The sequence below is a fragment of the Lissotriton vulgaris genome, chromosome 3_1 (genome assembly GCF_964263255.1).
Source record: "Lissotriton vulgaris chromosome 3_1, aLisVul1.2, whole genome shotgun sequence".
Lineage (NCBI taxonomy): Eukaryota > Metazoa > Chordata > Amphibia > Caudata > Salamandridae > Lissotriton > Lissotriton vulgaris.
In genome coordinates, this window is record NC_141689.1 from 299,895,265 (window position 1) to 299,915,272 (window position 20,008).

At 43.6% G+C, this 20,008-nt stretch overlaps 1 protein-coding gene across 1 annotated transcript in view; it reads right to left on the minus strand.

Moving 5' to 3' along the window:
* PDZD2 (PDZ domain containing 2) overlaps positions 1-17,136 on the minus strand; it is a 997,171-nt gene extending 980,035 nt beyond the window's left edge. Inside the window, exon 1 of the mRNA XM_086960493.1 lies at positions 16,464-17,136. Within this exon, the coding sequence (XP_086816619.1) occupies positions 16,464-16,939 (476 nt within the window). The 5' untranslated portion in view covers positions 16,940-17,136. The remainder of the gene's footprint in view (positions 1-16,463) is intronic.
* Between the last annotated feature and the right edge of the window lie 2,872 nt (positions 17,137-20,008).

Sequence of the window (20,008 nt, forward strand, 5' to 3'; positions counted from 1 at the left end):
AGTATCAATAAATGAGAGGCATGATAGTAGGACAAAATGTCCGACGTCGCCGAACCGCCACAATACGTAGAGAGGAAACATGTGCGGAGTGCATCTCTTGCCACGCCCCCCGCCCAGAGAAACTGACCGAGTGCTGAGCTCACCTGCCTGAACCACTGCGGTGGAATAGAGTATAGGTGATTTTGCAGCTGGTATAATAAACGTGGGAGGGCCACCATTTTAAATATGGCCGATCGGCCGTAAACATTTAAGGGCATGCGGGACCATGTGGCCATGTCAGATCGGACCCGATCCCACACGGGTACTACGTTGCGTGTCCAGGACAGGAGATCCCACGCAGGTCTGTTAGGAAAACACCTAGGTATTTAAGGCCTCCCGTCGCCTCCTGCAATGTGGCCGCCCAGGGCCCCAGGCCCCGGCGCTCACCCAGCACAGATTTTCGTAAATTCAAGTGGAGGCCCGAAACCTCCCCAAATATTCGCATAATGTCAAGGACCCGCGGGCCGGATCTATTCAGGTCCGTAAGGAAAAACAGAACGTCGTCCGCGTAGAGTGCGATTCTATTGGTAGCCCCTCCTCCCATTCGATACCTCGCTTCTGTGCATCCACTCGCACCCACGCCGCCAGCGGTTCCATGGCCAGGGCGAATAAGTATGGCGACAGGGGGCATCCCTGTCTGGTGCTCCGACCTATGGGGAAGGGGTCAGACACCGCCCCAGCCACTCTCACCGACGCCGTTAGGTCCGTATATAATAGCTGCAAGTATGATAGGAAGTGGGGCCCGAGATTTAGGCGGGACAGGAGTGCGCGGAGGTAAACCAAGCTCACTGAGTCGAAGGCCCTATCTATATCGGCCAGTAGAAGCGCCGCAGGAATCTTAGCTGCTCGGGCTGCTTCGCCCGCCACCTGTGCGCGTCAAATATTGTGACTTGTTGCTCTGTGGGGCATAAATCCGGCCTGTTCCGGGTGGACCAGGTTTGTAATGTACGGGAGTAGACGGTTGGCCAGTGCTTTCGCCAATATTTTCGCTTCGGTGTTCAATAATGATATTGGTCTATAGGACTCATGTTGTTCAGGGGACCTCCCCGGCTTACAGAAGACCACTATTTCAGCGTGTCGCCAGTCCTTCGGGAGTCGGCCACACTCTCTGGCCGCCTCCAGCGCTCTTCTGTAGTATGTTCCTAGTTGGAGGTGAAATTTCTTAAAAAATTCACAAGGGAACCCGTTGGGTCCGGGGGCTTTGCCAACATTTAATTCTCCGAGGGCTGTGTCCAGCTCCTCCGCTGACAAAGGGAGTTCCAAGCGGGCACGCCCCTCATCTGAGATCGCCTGTGGCGGGAGGTCAGCAAGGAATTTGTCAACATCTTCTGCCGGGAGGGACCCTCGGGGGGCATATTGGGCGGCATAATACTGTGCGAAGCTGGCCGCTAGGGCCGCCGGGGCCGTCATGGTCGTTCCCTCACTATCACGAAGACACGGTAAGGACTGCGCATGAAAAGTGCTCTGGCAAAGTCTATATAGCATCGAGCTGGATTTATCGCCCCATTGATAGATCCTACTCTGAGTCGCCAGCCACAGCTGTTTAGCCTCATCTAATAGCAAGGAGGCATACGATTGCTGCATCAGCAGCAACTGACCCACGTCTTCCACACCCCCTCTAGTATTACATTTTTCTTCCTGGTCTCTGACCCGATCTGCAGCCTTTACTATGTCCTCTCTACGTGTCTTACGAGCAGCCGCACACCAAGCAATGTCTACCCCGCGGAGCGTGGGTTTCAGGGCCTCCCATAGGGTCATGTCGTCAGTGTCAGACCTGTCATTATCACTACAGTAGAGAGCAATGGCCTCCCTCATGTGTGTCTGGTAGGTGTCTAGTTGTAAGTGCCATGTGGAGAGACGCCATCGGAATGGCTGTCGTCTTTTATCAAAAAGTAAGTCAATCGCAATTGGGGAGTGATCCAACAGGACGCGCGGGCAGGATAGAAGTGGAGTTCACCCTCCCAACCCAGGAGTGGGGGACAAACAAGTAATCGATCCTGGAGAAGGATCTGTGTACTGCCGAGACATATGTAAATTCACGACTTTGGGTGTGTTGGTGTCGCCATGCGTCAACCCATCCCATCCCTCTCACCATGCCATTCAACTTAGTAGGTGCATCCGTTGGCACGCTACCCCCCAGCCTGTGGCGATCCATTCGTGCATTCATCACATCGTTCCAGTCACCACCCACTACTGCCAGAGCTTGTGGTATCTCGGCCCATACATCAAACAACTTTTCAATAAGAGCACCTTGTAGTGGAGGTGGGGCATATACACTACCGAAGACTACCGCCTCAGTGCCTATCTTGCCCTGAACAAATACGTATCTGCCCTGTGCATCCACCCATTGAGCCTCATGAACATAGGACAGTCTGCGGTGTACTAGGACAGCCACTCCCCGAGATCCCCTCACAAAACCAGCATGAAATACCTGCTGATATCCGTAACGCTGTAAACTAAGAGTCTTGGTACCCATGAGGTGAGTCTCCTGTAGCAGTAACACATCAGCTTTCTCCTTCTTACCCTGTCGCAGGACTGCGCCCCGCTTTATCCTATCTAGCATTCCCCGTACATTCCAGCTCACAACACGCATCATTGCCCTCTGAGGGCCTGTCTCGGTAGTATCAACCGCCATCTATAAGCAGAAAGAGGAATGGCCCAGGTGTCAGAGACCACACACACACATACCATGTTTCCATAGGACCTGAAAGAACACTGTGCAGATGAAAGCAACCCCCCCTTCCCCTCCCCAACTCACCCCCAACTAACCCCCCGCTACCTCCCCGTTCCTAACTATAACCCCCAATACTCCCCCACCTCCCCCCACACTTGTTGTTTTTTGACTAAATAAATCGATTTATATTTTGGCTAATTTGATGTCTAACGATTCTTTGTGGAAGATGTATGGCATAGTTCTCGCTAGCACGGATGTGGCCTGTGAATAAATCTATATCTGATTGAATGTGAGCTGTAGATGAATGGTATACTTGGAAGTTTTATAGGGTCCAAAGGATAATTGCCTTTTTCACTGTACAGTGCCCTAATCCTTTGGTTCAAAGGGGCTCCTCTTCTTTCTTACGGGAACATGATTGTCTCCATTGTTTCTACAGGTACCTCAAGTTCTTTCCTTCTTAATAGAGGTATTTATTGAACCATGGTGTAGAAGCAGTGGGCCTTTTCTTTTTACTTTGTAGTGGAGCAACATTTTCAATTACGACAGAAAGAGGTGAGACATTGGGTGATAAGATCGTTGACATCAGAGTTGGGGTCTAAGATTGGATATCACAGCTGAGTTGCACAGTATGTCAAGATCGATGTTAATGGTGGTATGGAACCAGGTTTTAGATTGGCCAAGGGTTACAGAATGAGATAGGTGCACAGAGAAGGGGATGAGGAAGTGATCAGACCAGTCTACTGGTATAGGACAAACTGCAGTTAGCATATCTACTTTGGCGATAAAGTAAAAAATTGAGCTCTTTGCGTGTGTCGGGTTTGTGCTATGTTGAAGAAGATCATTTCCTAAGAGAAATGTGGCAAGCATGTTGGCAGCTGAATCTTCTAGAGTGCCCCAGTGAAGATTAAAGTCTCCATGAAAATTCTGTTTGTCGCTTTGTGAGTATTTGTCGATAGCAACGAAGGCGGAGCAGTCACCAGGCGGGTGATAAATGTCATGAAACCTGAAAGGGGCGCTGCGCTGTACTTGACGCATCAGAGAAAGGCATTCAAAGGTGCAGAAAGAGCTGTTGGGAAAAACACTGAATTGAAGGGAGTTTCTGAAGATAATTGCCACGCCTCCCCCAACTTTATCCTCTCTATCATTTCAGAAAATGGAATAGTCGGTGGGGAGCAGAAGATCGAAAGTAGGATGAGAGGTTTCATTGAACCAGGGCTCAGTGAAGTAAAGTATATCAAAATTGTGAAGATTGATGGAGTCTGAAATTTCCAGCTTGTGTTTATTTGAAGATCTGCAGTTGTAAAGCAAACAGCCCAACTCTGAAAATGATTCTTTTGGTGAAGGGGGTTTCAATTGCTTTTAGGGGTGATCGTGATAATGTTCCTGAATGTTGGTGCCTGGGTAGAAAATGGATGATGATTGATTCGGACGAGGGAGATGGTCGGAATAGTGCAATAATTATAGTTAGCTGGAGAGGAGAAGGTGTGGGGTCTGGAATTAGAAGTATTGTAGCTAGCCAATAACCTGGAAATGTCTGCTGGGGACAGATTGTGTGTGGCTTTCTTTGGGCGTGGGAACAGGGTTTGGGGAAGTGAGTGCTCGCTAGGGAGATTAGGGTGTTAGGTAAATTAGATATTTTAGAACTTAGGTCGGAGATGGTAGCTTCAAGCTGCGAGATAGAGGAGATAAGCTATCCTCGTTTATTTTCTAAGGAGAGTAGAGATGGACACGGAAAGTTAACGTGCTCGATGGGTTCAGGAGGGAGTTCAACTTGAGAGGGAGAGCAAGGAGGGAGGTGTGATGGGGTGTAGGAATATAGAGGGGAGGGGGACTCATCAAGTGATGTTGATTTGTAGTGATTTTCGGAGTAGCTGTGGTGGAGAGAAAATTATCTCGGCATACATTGAATAAAATAGAAGTATTGAGTTCTAACTGAGGAAGAGAAGGGTGAGGGCTGGGGCGGGAGGACGGACTGAGAGAAGGGGATAGAAGGGAGTCACAAAAGGGCAGGAGATCAGGGGAGGAGGAAAGAGGGAGGGGTGGAGAGGGCACGTAGGCTGGGAGAAGTGAGTGTATGGGGTCCGGAAACAAGGTCGATGAGGAAGATTGACCCAGAGGGTAGCTGTATAAAGTGTATTGTTCTTCTAGGCCAGAGGAAGGGGAGGGGAAAAGTAGAGGTTGCCATAAGGGGCTAGTGGGGCAGTAGGGCAATATTTAATAAGTATTAGCTTGCTCTTTATATAACCCTTCATACTAGTGGGTGGGCCTTTTCTATGCACAATTAACAAATGCTACTATTACCTAGCGTAACAGAAACCCATTAACAGACAACAGAAGGATGGAATTCTGAGTTAATGTTTCAGCTTCTCTGCTTGACCAAATAGTGGGATCCCCCAAATTATTTTATTTCTCTGTGCCTCATCTCCAGTGTACGGTCTAACAGACTATAATGTTGTTCCATCTATAACACCATAGGCCACAAATAAGGTGAATGGAATGGACTTGGCTTTTTTCAGTAAGGGCAGTTGGAGCAGGGCACAAGTCGAGAGTACACATGAGTAGATGGCGTCTAACCACTATTTTCAAAGGGCAGACACCATCTAGCCTGTCAAGAAGTTGGCCTCCAAAGATATATGCAGAACTAGCCCCGGTGTAATTTTCAGACACCAGATCACATTCAACAGCACCTGCATATTGTCTCCTTTCGGGCAGGCAGTGGGGTGGGCTTATCAGATTCCAGCTGGGTCCATAACAAAGGCCAAAGTTAAGGGGCCATGAGGCCTCCTTTTGTTAGAGTGCCCTGCAGCGAGCTATCTGGAGCCCCACACCTAAATGCAAATGCAATGGAGGGGAAACAAAGGCACACAGCTTGTTGTCACTTCACAAGTACTTAAGAGAGGCATGGTTTTAACTTTGTTCTGTCATTGTATATGAGATATGCAGCACTGTAATAATGTCAGAAGTGTTGATCTGTCACAGTATTTACAAAAATAATTTAAATTCTATTTTGTTTTTATTTCTTTTTGACCACTACTCATCCTAATGCAGGTTGTCAGAGCACTTTACATCGTAAACATTACACATTGGCAATAAATCATTGGTGTGTAAATCAATGTACAGGATGTGTGACATAAGATAGTGAGGGTTACAAGGTGTAGTATGTGTAACAATAGTAGGATGTACACTGGAATTGGAATGTAATTTCAGTATTACCTCTGTGATGCTATTGATTGTTCTATCACAAATTAATAAAAATCTGTTTACAAAGAAAAATTATGTGCTTTGCAGGAGACACATAAACCATCTTTTCTACTTTGATTCAAAACTGGAACTAGATAAAACAGAGATCTCTCTATCCAGCAAATGTGTTAACCTTCAGAGTTATCTTACCATTATTATTATTCCCTGAGATTTTCTAAGCCCACAAAGATCTCTGTAGCAAGTGCCTTGACACCTTAAGATATATTCAAATCAGAGTTTGCAAACAATTGAGAATAGACGTACTCTCCACATTTCTCCTTGTTGCCAATTTTTTTATGGCAGAGTTAAAAAAAAGTGTATAAATGGAGGTCCATATTTTGCATTGGGATTGCATTACTTTTTGGCACAAGCCAGACACAAAATCTCATTTGTTAAATTTCTCAAATGTACTCATTATAGACCTGCTAAACATAAACGTGAGGTGTTAACATCTGATGTCACTTCTAGCGATGTTACTCCCTGTAATGTGTGATGTTACGCACTGTGATGTCATTTGCATACTGCCTGACTTGGTTAGTTCCCCTACTTCTTTTTTTGGGGGGACTTGTGTCCTGCGTGGGTAGATATAAACGTTTCCAAGTTCTTGTTTAGAAAGTATCACTTCTAATAAATCCCTCTCAATGAAGTGATACAATGTAATACATTGAGTGAAACACTTCCGCATGTTGAAGAAATACATTTTGTTGAATCTTGAAGAGTTTTTAGCATCTCCTACAATTCTAGAGCAAACTTGGCAGGATCTAAAAGGTTTTTGCAACAGAGGGCATTGGTAGAAAAAGGTTGTCTATACTTTCTACCCGTGACATTGGTCAAAATGTAAAAGCCATTTCTGCATGACTCGCCTTTCTTTGCCCCTCTTCCCTATTGTTTATAATAGTTAAATAATAATAATTCATTCACCCTCCCATTGCCAGTATCAATTTTTGCTCTGCAGCAGCTTCACTTCCGGGGCAAAGACGGGCCCACGCGGATAGGGTGCACTGCCTAGGGAGCGCGCTACGTTCATAGCAGAAGAAATGCCTGGGGCTGCTTCAGCTCATTCCTGGGTCCTCCTGACAAGGCAAGCAATGTCCAAAGGACTCTGCTTGCCTGCAGTACTGTGCACACCTGAGCCTGGCTGGGACCAACTTCAAGACTAGCACCTGTGCAGTTAGAATGTACTGCACAGGTCTAAACCAGAGGGAGCGTGGAATGGGTGATCCTCCTCCCTTATGGTGACGTCACGACTAAGTATCACCCACTGCAAGAAGATATGCATGCACCTGAGCAGACGGCGTTAGGCCACCAGACAGAAGTAGTTACACAATTGAAGCCGATGTAGCCTGATCGAAGGGCAACATGCCTTCTTGTTTGGACTTTGGTCCACCCGATTTTAGTTTGGGGTTTGAGGTTTGGGTGGTGGTTCACCCTTCTCCTCACCCTTATTGTATGGATCTTGATAATAGTTAATTGTGTGGTCCCTGTGCCTCTTGCCATCCTATGGATTTGCTCCTCTTGCTTCCTCTTGGAGCTGTGCCCTGGTGGATTTTGAGCTTGTGGTTGAGGTCCATATCTTCCTTGGTGCCACTTGCTGCCGGTCCACCTTAGTTTAATGCTGCATTATTGTGTTGGTGATGTTGTAGCAGTGTGGCCTCCCTGGTTAGTCGCTGGTTCTTCTGGTGGAGCTTATATTCTATTTGGTGGATCTTGCCCTTATCCTTCTTATTAACCATGTGGTTTGGTGGGGAGCACCTCCATGTATTTCTTATTGGGACGTGACCTTTTCTGTGGGTGGGATGCTTTTGTTCTGCTTGAGGGTGATCCTCTGAGACCCCCTTATCTAATTATTTGGTCTGAGATATTCCTTGCCCTTTTAACCATGCTTGGGTGTTGTGGCCTTCTTGTGTGGCCCTGTCTTATAGGGCACTGTGTGGGTCTCAGAAGTGGGGTTCGTACCTGATCTTTCTCCTTCCTCTATGTGGCCTGAGTATTGTTGCAATCATTCTTGAGGTTGGGTACATGTATCCTTTGTTTATTGAATGGTTGGTTCCCTTTTGTATTGTACTCTATGCTGCTGGTCTTGGATTTTGGATCTGGGGTCTTTTGGGTACTCTGGCTAGTTCTCAGATCTTGCTGACCTACCACCTTCTCTCATTGCGGTTTGCCTCTGGATGCATGGTGTGATGTTGGCTGCCTTGTTGTGGCCTTTTCCTTCATACTCCGACACCCCCACACCTTGTGTGTTGGAGTCTTTGAAAAGGGGAATGCAACTCTGGTTTGTCCCACATCTTAGCTTGTGCCTTTGTGAGCTTCCCCTTGTCTCTGCAATAACCTGGAGTTGAGGTAATGGTGTCTTAAGATTTTTGCCCTTCCAGGTTTGCAGTGGTTGTTTGGTTTATACTGCAATGGGTGGCTTCCTCTGCTGGCTCACTATACTCTTTCTGTGGTTCTGGCTGTCTGTTGGGTCTTTATAATGTGATACCCTAGAAGGGATTTTTTCTGTGCTGCACTATTTACTGATAGGCCATGCTGACTCTGGATTCTAGTGGTTCCTTCCTCTGTGTCTGCTTTTTTCCGTGTCTGCTTTGCCAACCATTGGGGTATTGGCTCCCCTTTCTGTTCCCTTTTTGGTCTGAGGTCTGGTCATGCACTTTTCCTGGTGCTTGCAGATGGGCACTGGGTAGGAGTTGCATCCTCTATAGTTGTGAATGTTTGGCTCCTTGCTTTAGGTTCTTCGATGTTTCATGCCCACTTAGCTCGTAAAATGGAGGTTGAGAGCTAGCGCGGTCTCGCCTGTGCTCGGGTGTGAATAGAGGTGATATGGTGAATTGCTTGCATGTATGTCAAGGCTTATCTCCAGGAGCTTGCTGAATCCTGACCTTTGTGTAGGGTGGGGCCTTCATTTTTTTGGGGTGGATTTCCCCCTTCTGTGTGATGGGCACTGGTCGGCTGCCTTATTGGTGACTGTTGGCCCTACCTACACTTGTTCAGGCCAATGTACTCTTGTGATCAGTTTTAGGTGTAACGTAATGCTGTTTGTGGCCTTTCCCTCGAGCGTTCAAGGTTGGTTTCGGTTGGGTGGGAGTCTCGGACTCCTGCCTCACATCTGGGAAGCTGCCTGTCCTGCGTGCAACCACACCTTTTCTTCAAAGTGTTCTATAGGAATCTGGTATCCTGATGGTGTGAGAAAAGGATTCGGTAGTAGTGTTCCCCAAAGGGGAGTAACCGCACATTCACAAAAACAGTAAATAGGTAATGGTCACCGGACAACAATATAACGATATATAAGTAATCAAAGCGGAGTGCTACAAAGACCCACGTCACTCACTACCAAGGGTGACTATATGTAAATCAAAGGATTTGCTTATTTTGAATTATATCGGTCATTCTCTACCAGTGGACTATAAACTCATCTAGCCTATGTTTGATGGCAGTTGATTTTCTTAAACACGGTGCCAACACTGACAGTTAACGGCTTTTTCGAGTCCCATGCCTCATTGTGGTCTCATTGGTCTTTATTCTTCATTATTATCATCCTACGACATCCTAACCTGTTTGTTTAGCCTTGAGGAAGTTGTGGCACTTATTTGTACTGACGAAACACGTGTCGGCTGTTTCCATTTGATGATAATTCTTTGAATAAACAGAATAACGGATTCAAAAAAAGAAAATTGACTTGACTCTCCTGTTTCATGAAAGGAAATCTGACGGATATATATGTGCTGAACATCAATTTTTGATATGAGATATTGTGATTAATATGTCACCGCTCTGTTACTGAATATAGGATAGTGCACACCTGACCCAATCCTGTTGTATTTTGGTATCCTGATGGTGTTACAGAGGAAATGCAGCCTTGCTTCTGAATAAAGGTATACCATTGTTACTGTTTGAACCATTTGGTGCAGAGCAACTACTGAAAAGCAGAGCTCCTCAGAAGATGGTAAAAACATACATAAAACTTTTTTTTGACATGCAATGCTATACCAATTTCAAAGTGCGAAACAATATTAAATATTGCGATTCCAAAGACTACAAGTACCAGAATGCACTGCAGTGTCACTGCAGACCAACAGTGGTTTATTATAAAAGGTGGCAAAGCGTATTTTCAGCAAAACTACACCTTCTATTTATTGTTTTGTGCTTATGTTCTGCTTTGTAAAATATTTAATTACGCTAATCTGATCCACCTTTATGTTTGCTTTTTTGAATTATCACTAAACATAAACTAACCATAAATTCTGGCTGTGCTGGTATTAGCGTTGTGTACCCGCATTTACAAAATGCTCATCTTTATAGTGGACACCCACAAAGTCCCGAGGTTGCCACAGGAAGGCTTCCGAGTATTGAAAGTTACAAACACTCACTGATTTTGTGTCAAAACAAAGGAAAGGCAGCCACAATGTTTACAAAAAATGAAACGCTTTGATGGGTTCAAATATTCCAGAAGACAAAATATAGTCGTCATGGAAGATCAAAGAGACCAAGAGAAAATAACAAAGAAAATAATTTTGGGCCATGGCTACCATGTGCAATATCAGGATTGGTGTGTCTGTACATAACAAACAAGCATTGGCAATACCAATGGGTCTGGCTTATTACTGAAAATGCATCCCCAGTTACTGGTATACCACATCAAACATGCACTCTGGATAACTCCTTGCACACATGCATTCTTTCATCCACCCATTGACTCAATGTTACATTCATCCTCTCAACCATCCACAATAAAACACACAGAAATGTAACAAAAGAATACAAGATAAATTACAATAATAAAAGTATAAAAATGTGTCAGGTATGTGCTTGCAACTGAGGAAAAGTAAAAAATGAGATTTAGCACTGAGAGGCCACTTTGAAATGGCATTGTCCATAGCAATTAATTGCTGTACCAATCCAAGAGGGTTGACATGTTTCTAAATGTGGCAGTCATCTTGGAATAGTAAAGAATGATACACTATGGACAAGATAACTGGCTGGGATCATTCTCTAGGAAGTTATTTTGTGCTCCAAACTAAAAACATCCAAAAGAAAAAATAACGAAAAGAAAAGACAAAAGTGCAAACTCCGTTTCAAGTGATGTGAACATGCAACCAGGCAAAATGCCAGCACTCAGAGTGCAATAGCACAAATGGCTGAAGTGAGCTGACTCATTGCTCATACAGTATACCTTCACAGGTGGAAACAGATTGTGATGACAATCACACACATGAAAGGGAGTTCTTCTAAAGTCCCTTTATGTAGATGTGCACTCATTATTATGTTTTTAGTTTATTACAAAAGCCTGGCAGATAGTTAAAGCGGTTAGCTCAGATTTAAAAAGTGCTTTAATACAAACACCGCTAAATGCTATACATAACATTACAGGTAGTTAAGCAATATACAACCCCTCCTAAGAGGCCTAACAAGAATGTTTCCTCAACCCCCAGTTATTGTCAAAGGGGGGGTAAGTAAAACCAAAACAATTATGTACTACATTAACCTGTCTGATTCTATGTTACAAAGTTCGCGTCTACACAGGTGTTTACACATTCTGAAAACAACACACACTTAATGAACTCCTGTATTTAATATATGTTTTTCACGAAGTCACCCCTAATGCCTTTGAGATAGCATTTTGTAAGAAATAAGCAGACACAGGATATGACATAACGTTTTGCAAATAACCAATCAGGTCTGTAACTTTTTCCAATTAACGAATCAGGTCTGTAACCTGTATCATTGGCTTTTCACCATAACCGTAACGTTGACCTAGTGTACTGAACATAAGCTTTGCAACTAGGCAACTGCCAGACATACATGTATAAAATCACAACTATATACATAATTACAGTAGACACAACAAAATACAGCTCCTTCGAAGTGGGCCTAACAAGGAATCTCACAGTGTAAATCTTCAAGCATGAGGGGTTGTCATAGGAAAAATGTAATACAAAATCTCTTGTTTCCTACATTACTTACTAAGATTCCATGTAACAAAAATACCTGTCTATGGGCATTAACACATGTAATATCAAGCCACCCTTAAAGAAAGATCTGTTGGCTTTAAAACATCCCTTTCACAAAAAAGTCAGACCTACTGATGTCTTAACCTTTCATAATAAGCAGATTAAACCTTCAGCATGAGGTGTGTATTAATTAGGCCACCAGACTTTGTTATAAACATGTCAAAATAACTAACAGATGCCTACTGCTATGAGCATATGCTTTCCCACATGCCAGCAGTCATAAAATTACAAACATGCTCACAATTACAAAAATGCACAAAATTACAGTTGTCAAAACAGCATACAAGTTCTCCTAAGAGGGCCTAACAAGGGTTATACAATGCAAATCTTCTCTCTCAACGGGTCTTAACATGTGGTCTGGGGACCCCAGGGGGCCGGCAATGCCTGCTCAGGGGCCCGTGATCGCTTTGAAAATTAAAATATTATTAACAGATTAATCAAGTGCATAGAATTAAAGAAGGAATATTGAAAATTGAAAATGTTAAAAAGTTCCGTAAGTGTGAAGGAATTTGAAATTGGGGGCAAATTAAGTTGGTGAGTGATTTCTAGGAGTAGTACAAATGCATCAAACACTATATAGTATGGATGGTGTTTTGACTCATTTGAATCTAGGAAAGTGGCAGCCTTCCCATTAAAATTAATATTTCGATTTATAAAAATGCGTTAATTAAATAGTTCATAATTTATGTATTTTTTTGATGACTGCTTCTTTCTGTATTAGTGTACAGTTTTGAGATTCAAATCATCAACGTTGATTATATACTTGGAGCCCGCCGTACAGGGCTCTACTGGTCATTAAAGGCCTGTTGGAGCATTAAAGCGGCGAGGGCCTTTAATAAGGGAGCGTGCCTTTAATGACCGGTACAGCCCGCTATTGAGGGCTCCAAGGCTATCAGAACATTCCGCCCCTAGAGGGCAAAATGTTCTAATTTGTAAAACAAAGGCCTCATGGAACCCGAGGACGTTGAAACCCCCTCGGGCTTTGTGAGGCTTTGTTAAACATTGGAATGATGATGCTCTGGGCTTCTATTGGCCATTAGAAGCCCAGAGCATTCCACTGTTTCCAATGGATCTCCCAATATACTAATTTTCTAATAAACTGCAGTCCCCGGCTTCGACTAATGACTCAGTTGGGTGTCCCGGGATTCCAATAATGCTTCGTTGGCGGTCGCTGGATTCCAGTAATGATTAAGTGGGGGTCCACAGAAGCCAAAAGCTTAAGAACCACTGTTCGAGCCTAAGGTTTGTCAGAGGAAGCAGCCAACACCAAAACCCCTGTCTACTATGGTAAACTGTGGGAAATAATATAACTGTCAAAGGCTTTAACACAACATTACAACAATCAAACCTTGGAAGCCTATTTGCTTTGCCCCCTTAAGTGCAAAGGACAAGATGGTCTCTGGGGTTGGCTACGCTGAGAACAAGGCCATTTCGTCCTTTGCATTTACGTGGTCAAGATGTGTTTTTCACCATAAACCAGCCCTATTATTTTTGCTGTCAATTTTCATACTAACCGGATCATACCCATGGAGTATTTCTTCCATTTTTCCAATGGAGCAATCAGTCCTAGGTTTGCTCATTGGCATGTCACCCTAACCAACTCAAGCCTAATGTATTGGACAATGTGCACCCTGCCTAACTGTGCCTACAAGATATTCTCATAGTGCAAACCTTTTAATCCAGAGGTTTGTCAGAGAGAATAACAAGCCAAAACTCCTTGCTTATTATGATAATCAGTGAGATTCTGTACAGCATAATAACTGTGTGCAGCTTTGATCATAGTGTAATAACAATCCATGGTTACAGACCTGCTGACTTTAACATATGCTTTTCACAATAAATACATCAGGCCCACTTTCTTTGTTGTAACTTTTCAAAATAACAAATCACACCTGTAGAATCTGACAAATTGCATCATTGACTTGTCTCCATAACGCGTTCATGCCTTCTCTATTGACCATATGCCTTCCCATAGGAAGTCTGTTGCATACAGTCAGAAGACTTCAAATAGGCACAGAATTACAGTTGGCAAAACAATATACAACTGCTCTTAAGTTGGAATAACAGGGGTTTGTCGGAGATGGTAAGCAATAGAACAATGTTTGCCTACTATGGTAGTCTGTGAGGTTCCTTGTAACAAAATATTTGCACAGGCTTTACCACAGGGTAATAACATCCTCCTTTCTAGGTTTATTGATTTTAATACATGCTTTTCATATTAAATACATCAGGAATACTGTCTTTGTTGTAACTTTTCGTAACAGATCACACCTATATCATCTGAAAAATGGCATTGACCTTCGGTACTGAGCATAAGCTTTCGGACAAGACATCCAGTGTAAAACAAGCACTCTTTTTTAGAGGAAGCACACAACTTCTGCCCAATCAAATTCTGCGGTTAAGGTAATAAAGTGAAGGAGAGCCAAAGCCCCTCTCCAGTGGTGCTCCTTAAAACTCTTTTTCTGTTGATCACATAAGATCTGTCGAGTCAAGCCCAGACCTAAATATGCATTCCCAAAATATAATAAGTGATGGAGAGGCTGCAGTTACTGCAGCACTAGACTCATGCTACAGAAACCAATTCAAATGTTGAAATGTTCAAAACGATTGGTTACGTGTCAACAGTTCTATCTCTCTAAGCTTGTCGAGCGCCATTTTCCCAAAGATATTTGGAGAAATGATGATGTCACCATTCATCGTTATACTGAGAACAGCATGTTTATGACCCAAGAATGAAAACCCCATCAGAAATTCAACAAGTAGGTGCTTTAAGTAATGACAGAGCTGAGGGTGGCACCCAGTGCTTTGAATGACTGCCGGTCCCCAAAGCGTGCTCAGAAGGCCGCGAGCGGCACCATCAATGGCTAGCCCACCAAAAAACAAGGCTGCGTAATCTTGAATGCACTTCAGGCCTCTTGAATCCACCACCAGACACCCACTTCCATTTTTTCTCACTTTGCAGGGCTCCTGCTTTCTCCCTTTGTGGCGGTGTTTCTGTCTTTTTCTTCCTCCGCCTTTCACTTGAGTGTGTTTTTCCCTCTCTTGCTACTGGGAAATGTCTGATCAGGAAAAATAAATGTGCTGATCCCCAAATATAAGTGCCTGTGGCCCCACCAACTCAAATCAAGCACTGTGGGCACCAGATATTAAAATGGTGGTGCAAAGAAAGAAAAAAGCATATCTTGGAAAGCTGAGTGCCTTGGTAATAAAATTGAGGATGCACAAAACATAGAATTTTGTGCACAAACAGGAACGCAAGCTCAACCTGCTGGTCTCCAATTCTAAACCAGCACTTTTGTATGTTTACATAAGGTCCACCTCTAGTCAGGGGATGAATGACGTTAGCACGCATACTATTACCACGCATACCTTTACAACGCGGTATTTACAACAAATACCGTTACAACGCATAGCGCTTTGAGGTGCTGGATAGTGGTAAGTATAATTTTATATTCCAACTCCAGTCCCCGTTGACACTAGGGAAGACGTTGGATATAAAATTAAACTTATTCCCTATCCTAGAGCGCCCCCCAGCGCAATGCGTTGTAATGGTATGCGTGGTAATGCCTGCGTTGTAATGGTAGTGCGTTGTAAAAAATGCGTGCTAAACGTTGTATACCCTAGTCAGGAGGCAAATAAGCACTTTACATGCATGGCAGCTTTAACGTTAACTATACAAGGTTGTATACCGAAGCAATTGAATGGGGAATAATTCAATAGTAACACAAACCACCTTCAGAATTTATTAAGACTGTTATCCACAGAGTGGCGTGTGTATATTTATAATCTAAAAAACACAAATAAGTGCTGAGCGAAAAGCTTCCTACCAATGAGCATTATTCTGGGAAGCATTCCATTCTATCACTTCTTAGTTCATATGTGTCGCAACAGAAGTGGTGTCCACACACATGCACATGGCTATTGCCCCATCTCTGAAAGGAGCATTAGTCCCAGAACTGCCCAGCTGTCTCCACATCTTAAACTCAGACGATCCCAATTAGTTTCGGTCTTACAGGGCCTCATTGGTGAGTTACAGCAGGAGCCCCTGGCAATAGTGGGGTCATCAAAGTAAGAAGGCTTCATCTATACACTTTGGTTCTATAATCAATAAACTCTATATATTATAATAAGCGCTACAATACTGCAAGGAACACATAGTGACATCATTGCACCAGAAAGAGAACTGTGTAAAATAATGTGGAACACCCGGAGAATGTTGAGGATCCTGATCTGGGCTGGTCTTTTCCTGTCCACTCATCTTACCCTTTTCTCTAAATTGTACATCTTACAACAATACAAGGAAGGGCACCTGCTTCTTTCTACGACTTTTAGACATTGAGACTCAAGAATTAATCTAATCCCACATTTATGTTCACGGGAAAATGTATTTACATCTTTCTCTTCATGTATGCTCCTCTTGAACCTCCTAGCTATCGTATTCGAAAATGTATTATACATGGTTCTTACACCTCCAATTGGAAGTTTGGTGCAGCCGAACTTACCTTGCGCCACAGACATCCACACCCACCATCAGTTGCCCATTGAGCGAAAGCACCTCATCTCGGAGCTTCAGGCGTCCTGATTTCGCAGCTGCGCTATGTTTCCTCACATTGGTTACCCAGATGCAGCCAACATCCAATACAGGTCCATTGTGAACTTTCCTCTTTTTCCCACCTCTGCGCTTTTCGCCGTAGTCTCCAAAAATGGGGATGTTACCAAAACTTAGGCCAAGAACTTCTGTGTCGTCGGCCTCTCTGGTTAGGTACACTGTGCAGATTTCCATGTCCAGTCTGTACTGGTTTTGCTGAAGGCTGTTGTCATCCAGAGTAAAATTGAATTGCATGTATTCTCTGATCTTCTGAACAGCAGACAGATAGAGGTTCTGCTCCGGCCCCTCGAGCTCCTGACCCCGATGCTCTTGCAGCCATTGGTGGAAGAGCTGGAGATAATATCCAGCGTTCTCTTGAGTGATGGGCATCGTGGTGGCCCAACGATGCCAACATCATGTGCAGAACTGTTTCTTAGGTAGCGGATCTAAAGGTTTGCTCACACATTTTTTGCTTTTGGTGTCAATCTACAGAAACAAATTTCACATCAAGACGAGAACCCGCGTGTGCCAAAAAACACCCAGATGAAATAATATTGTGTATAGCTACTTGGCGCAGGAACAAACCCTTGCACAAAAACACGGTTGTCATCAGACCTTCAAGAAGAGGAGGAAGGAAGTGTTGTTGAACTCTCGGCTGGTTGATTATTATAGATGTCTACATGCGACTGATGTTTGAACCAGATATCCCATGAGGACAGATTTGTCTTCTACGGCCACTCCGCACACCCAGCAACCTGTGCCCTGTACGGTAGGAGCAGAAAAACAGGTTAAAGTCATGGGGAGTCAAGTTACAATTGAGCTGTACAGTAGGCACACTTAACTGTGGGTTCATTTCTAAATATTCAGAATTTCTCATATAAGATAATTTTTTTGTTAGAAATCTTTTTATTGAACAGTTGCTCAATACGCATGAAAGTATATATTACAGTCAATAAGTATGACATTCCAAGATAAGATAATAAATATATAACATGTTAATGTTTTGGCAACACAGGACTGGTGCAAAGATTGTTGACTCCTTTGGCAAAGTATTGTGTTGCTGCACCACCTCACTAACCCCTCCCTCACCGTGTTGTGATAACCTTTGTTGGTGATAGTTGTAATGTGCATGGTGACAAACCACTGTCTAGGTGCAGTCGTAATAGAGTGAAGTATCTTGCAAAATGTTTAGCTGTGGACCTTGTTGAGGGGGTACTCTGGCAAAGACACTTCCAGGACTGAGTGCACATCAGCTTCCAATTTCAAGCCTGACTAGTTAAAAACACCATGAGTGACTGGGGATAATTCACTACATCTCTGGATACCCTAAACATAGAATTCATACACGTATGGAACTAATGTAGATTTTGAATTAAATTGTGACTGACTTGGCAAATGCTGCGCCCCCCTTTCACATACAATTTTTACTCTGTGTTCATACTTTTGCCAATGGAATTAGACATTAGATCATAGGTGTGTAAACATATCTGAGATGCTACTGCCAATGTGTGAAACAAAATACAACAGATTGGTTGAACATATGTTCAACAACTATAACATTTATGTGTTGAGTATGGTCCATTCCCCGAGATTTTTGTCGTCAAACGCAAAATGTAGATTTCTTTAATACAAAAGTGATATCATGACCATTTTCTAGTAGGGACAAAAAATTAGGAAAGTGTCTCCCACCCCTCCCACTGTCTTCTGCACATGAGGGGTTAGGCGTCAGTCAAAGCTTTCAGAAAAAACAGATTTGAAGGTGAAATAGCAGAGCCCCATCCGGTGGCCCAGAGGCAGGACGCAGAAAAAGAATAGTATTTATGATATATGAAACTTTATCATATACTATTCTTGTATAAATCATGCGAAGAAAAATTATCATTATTATTACAAAATATACCAGCAACCAAGGATGAAAAATAGTTAAAGCTAGATATATCCAAACCATAGTTCATCAGACATCCAAAGCACATTTCCTCAAGTATACTATATTTAGCTTCTTTACAGCATCATTTATTAGTTTAGCTTAATATTTGCTGAGTCCTGTAATGCCACCTGGAATACCTGGATGCCAATAAGCATAAAATGGGAGTTCAGACTGTCAGCATCTCATCCCGGTAATCGATCACCTCCCTTGCCCCGCCACAATTGCAAGGGGTTTTATACATTTTCTTGCATTGAAGCCTGTGGAGCAAGGGAGGGCACCTCACAATTTCCACCTGTTACATAGGATAGAAAACAATGCTTCTTTTAGTTTTTAGGAAACACTCGCCAGCTATTGTACTGTATTTTTTAATTCCCCATGTATGGAACTAATACAAGGACAACCTGCAAGCAGATTTCTAACCACTGCAGCAGAAAATGCATTACTCCTCTGTCTTTCATAATCTGAGCAACAGAAAATGTGTAAAAATAATATATGACAATTTTTTTACATACAAACCCTGTTATCATACATCAGAAAGGAAGCCAAGAAGGTCACGTTAATAGAGACCTGCATCAGCCATAAAAGATTCATATTTTCTAGAACCCACACTCAAAAACTTTCACTGCATAAACAAGAGTATTTTATGTTAACGGGCCTTATTAAGCACAAACTGTTACTCAAAAAAGGGCATCCCGGCGCTGGCTAAGAGGCAACATTCCATGCAGAACATCTCCATATTATCCATAGAGGAAGATTTTTAAAGTCTTTCTGAAGAAATGGTACAGAGGGTTCTCCACTATACTAGGGGAAAAAGCACTCCCTCTTGGCTGCTACATAGCTAAAGGCCCCACCTTCCATTTTACATTTCTAAATCTTGGGAAGCACAAGATTATAAACACTGGCCAAGCCAAGTGGACGATTGGTTTGATACTACTGAGACATAGCCGATAGGAAGAGTGGCCATCTTCGATGGACAGCACCCTGAACGAGAGGCAAGATGGCTGCCGCCGGCTCAGTCATGTGAGCAGGTTGCTCCTGTCCTCCTACACCTGTGAGGATATGCTGTTGATGGCAAGAGGATAGGAGGGCGAAAGCAGATCCTGAGCGGGTTCTGAGTACTTACTGAGGTGTGCAAGCTCAGTTTCGGGATTATCAGTATGTTCTTGATTGTTGCGACGGCTATAGTTCATCGGCGTAGCAAAATCCGTCTTGGATACATTGTAGCCGTAAGGCGCCGGGCGTGGACACAGATGCTGACTTGGGAAGCAGTAACTTTTGCAGGCAAAACGGCTGGAGGGTCGAGAACCGGATACTGTAGAACACCAATAATGCCGCCTAAGGGAGCCAAAGGGAAAGCTCGGACCCCTGCTGATGCTGTTAGCGCTAACGCCACTGCTGCTGCTTCTGCGGCGGCTACCGGAGCGGTCTCCGGAATTGCAGGGAAAACCGTGGAGCCGCTGAGCAGTAAGAAAGCCTCTAATTCCAATGGGAGAACAAAGAAGGGTGAGAGCAGCATCGGTGATAGCTTTATG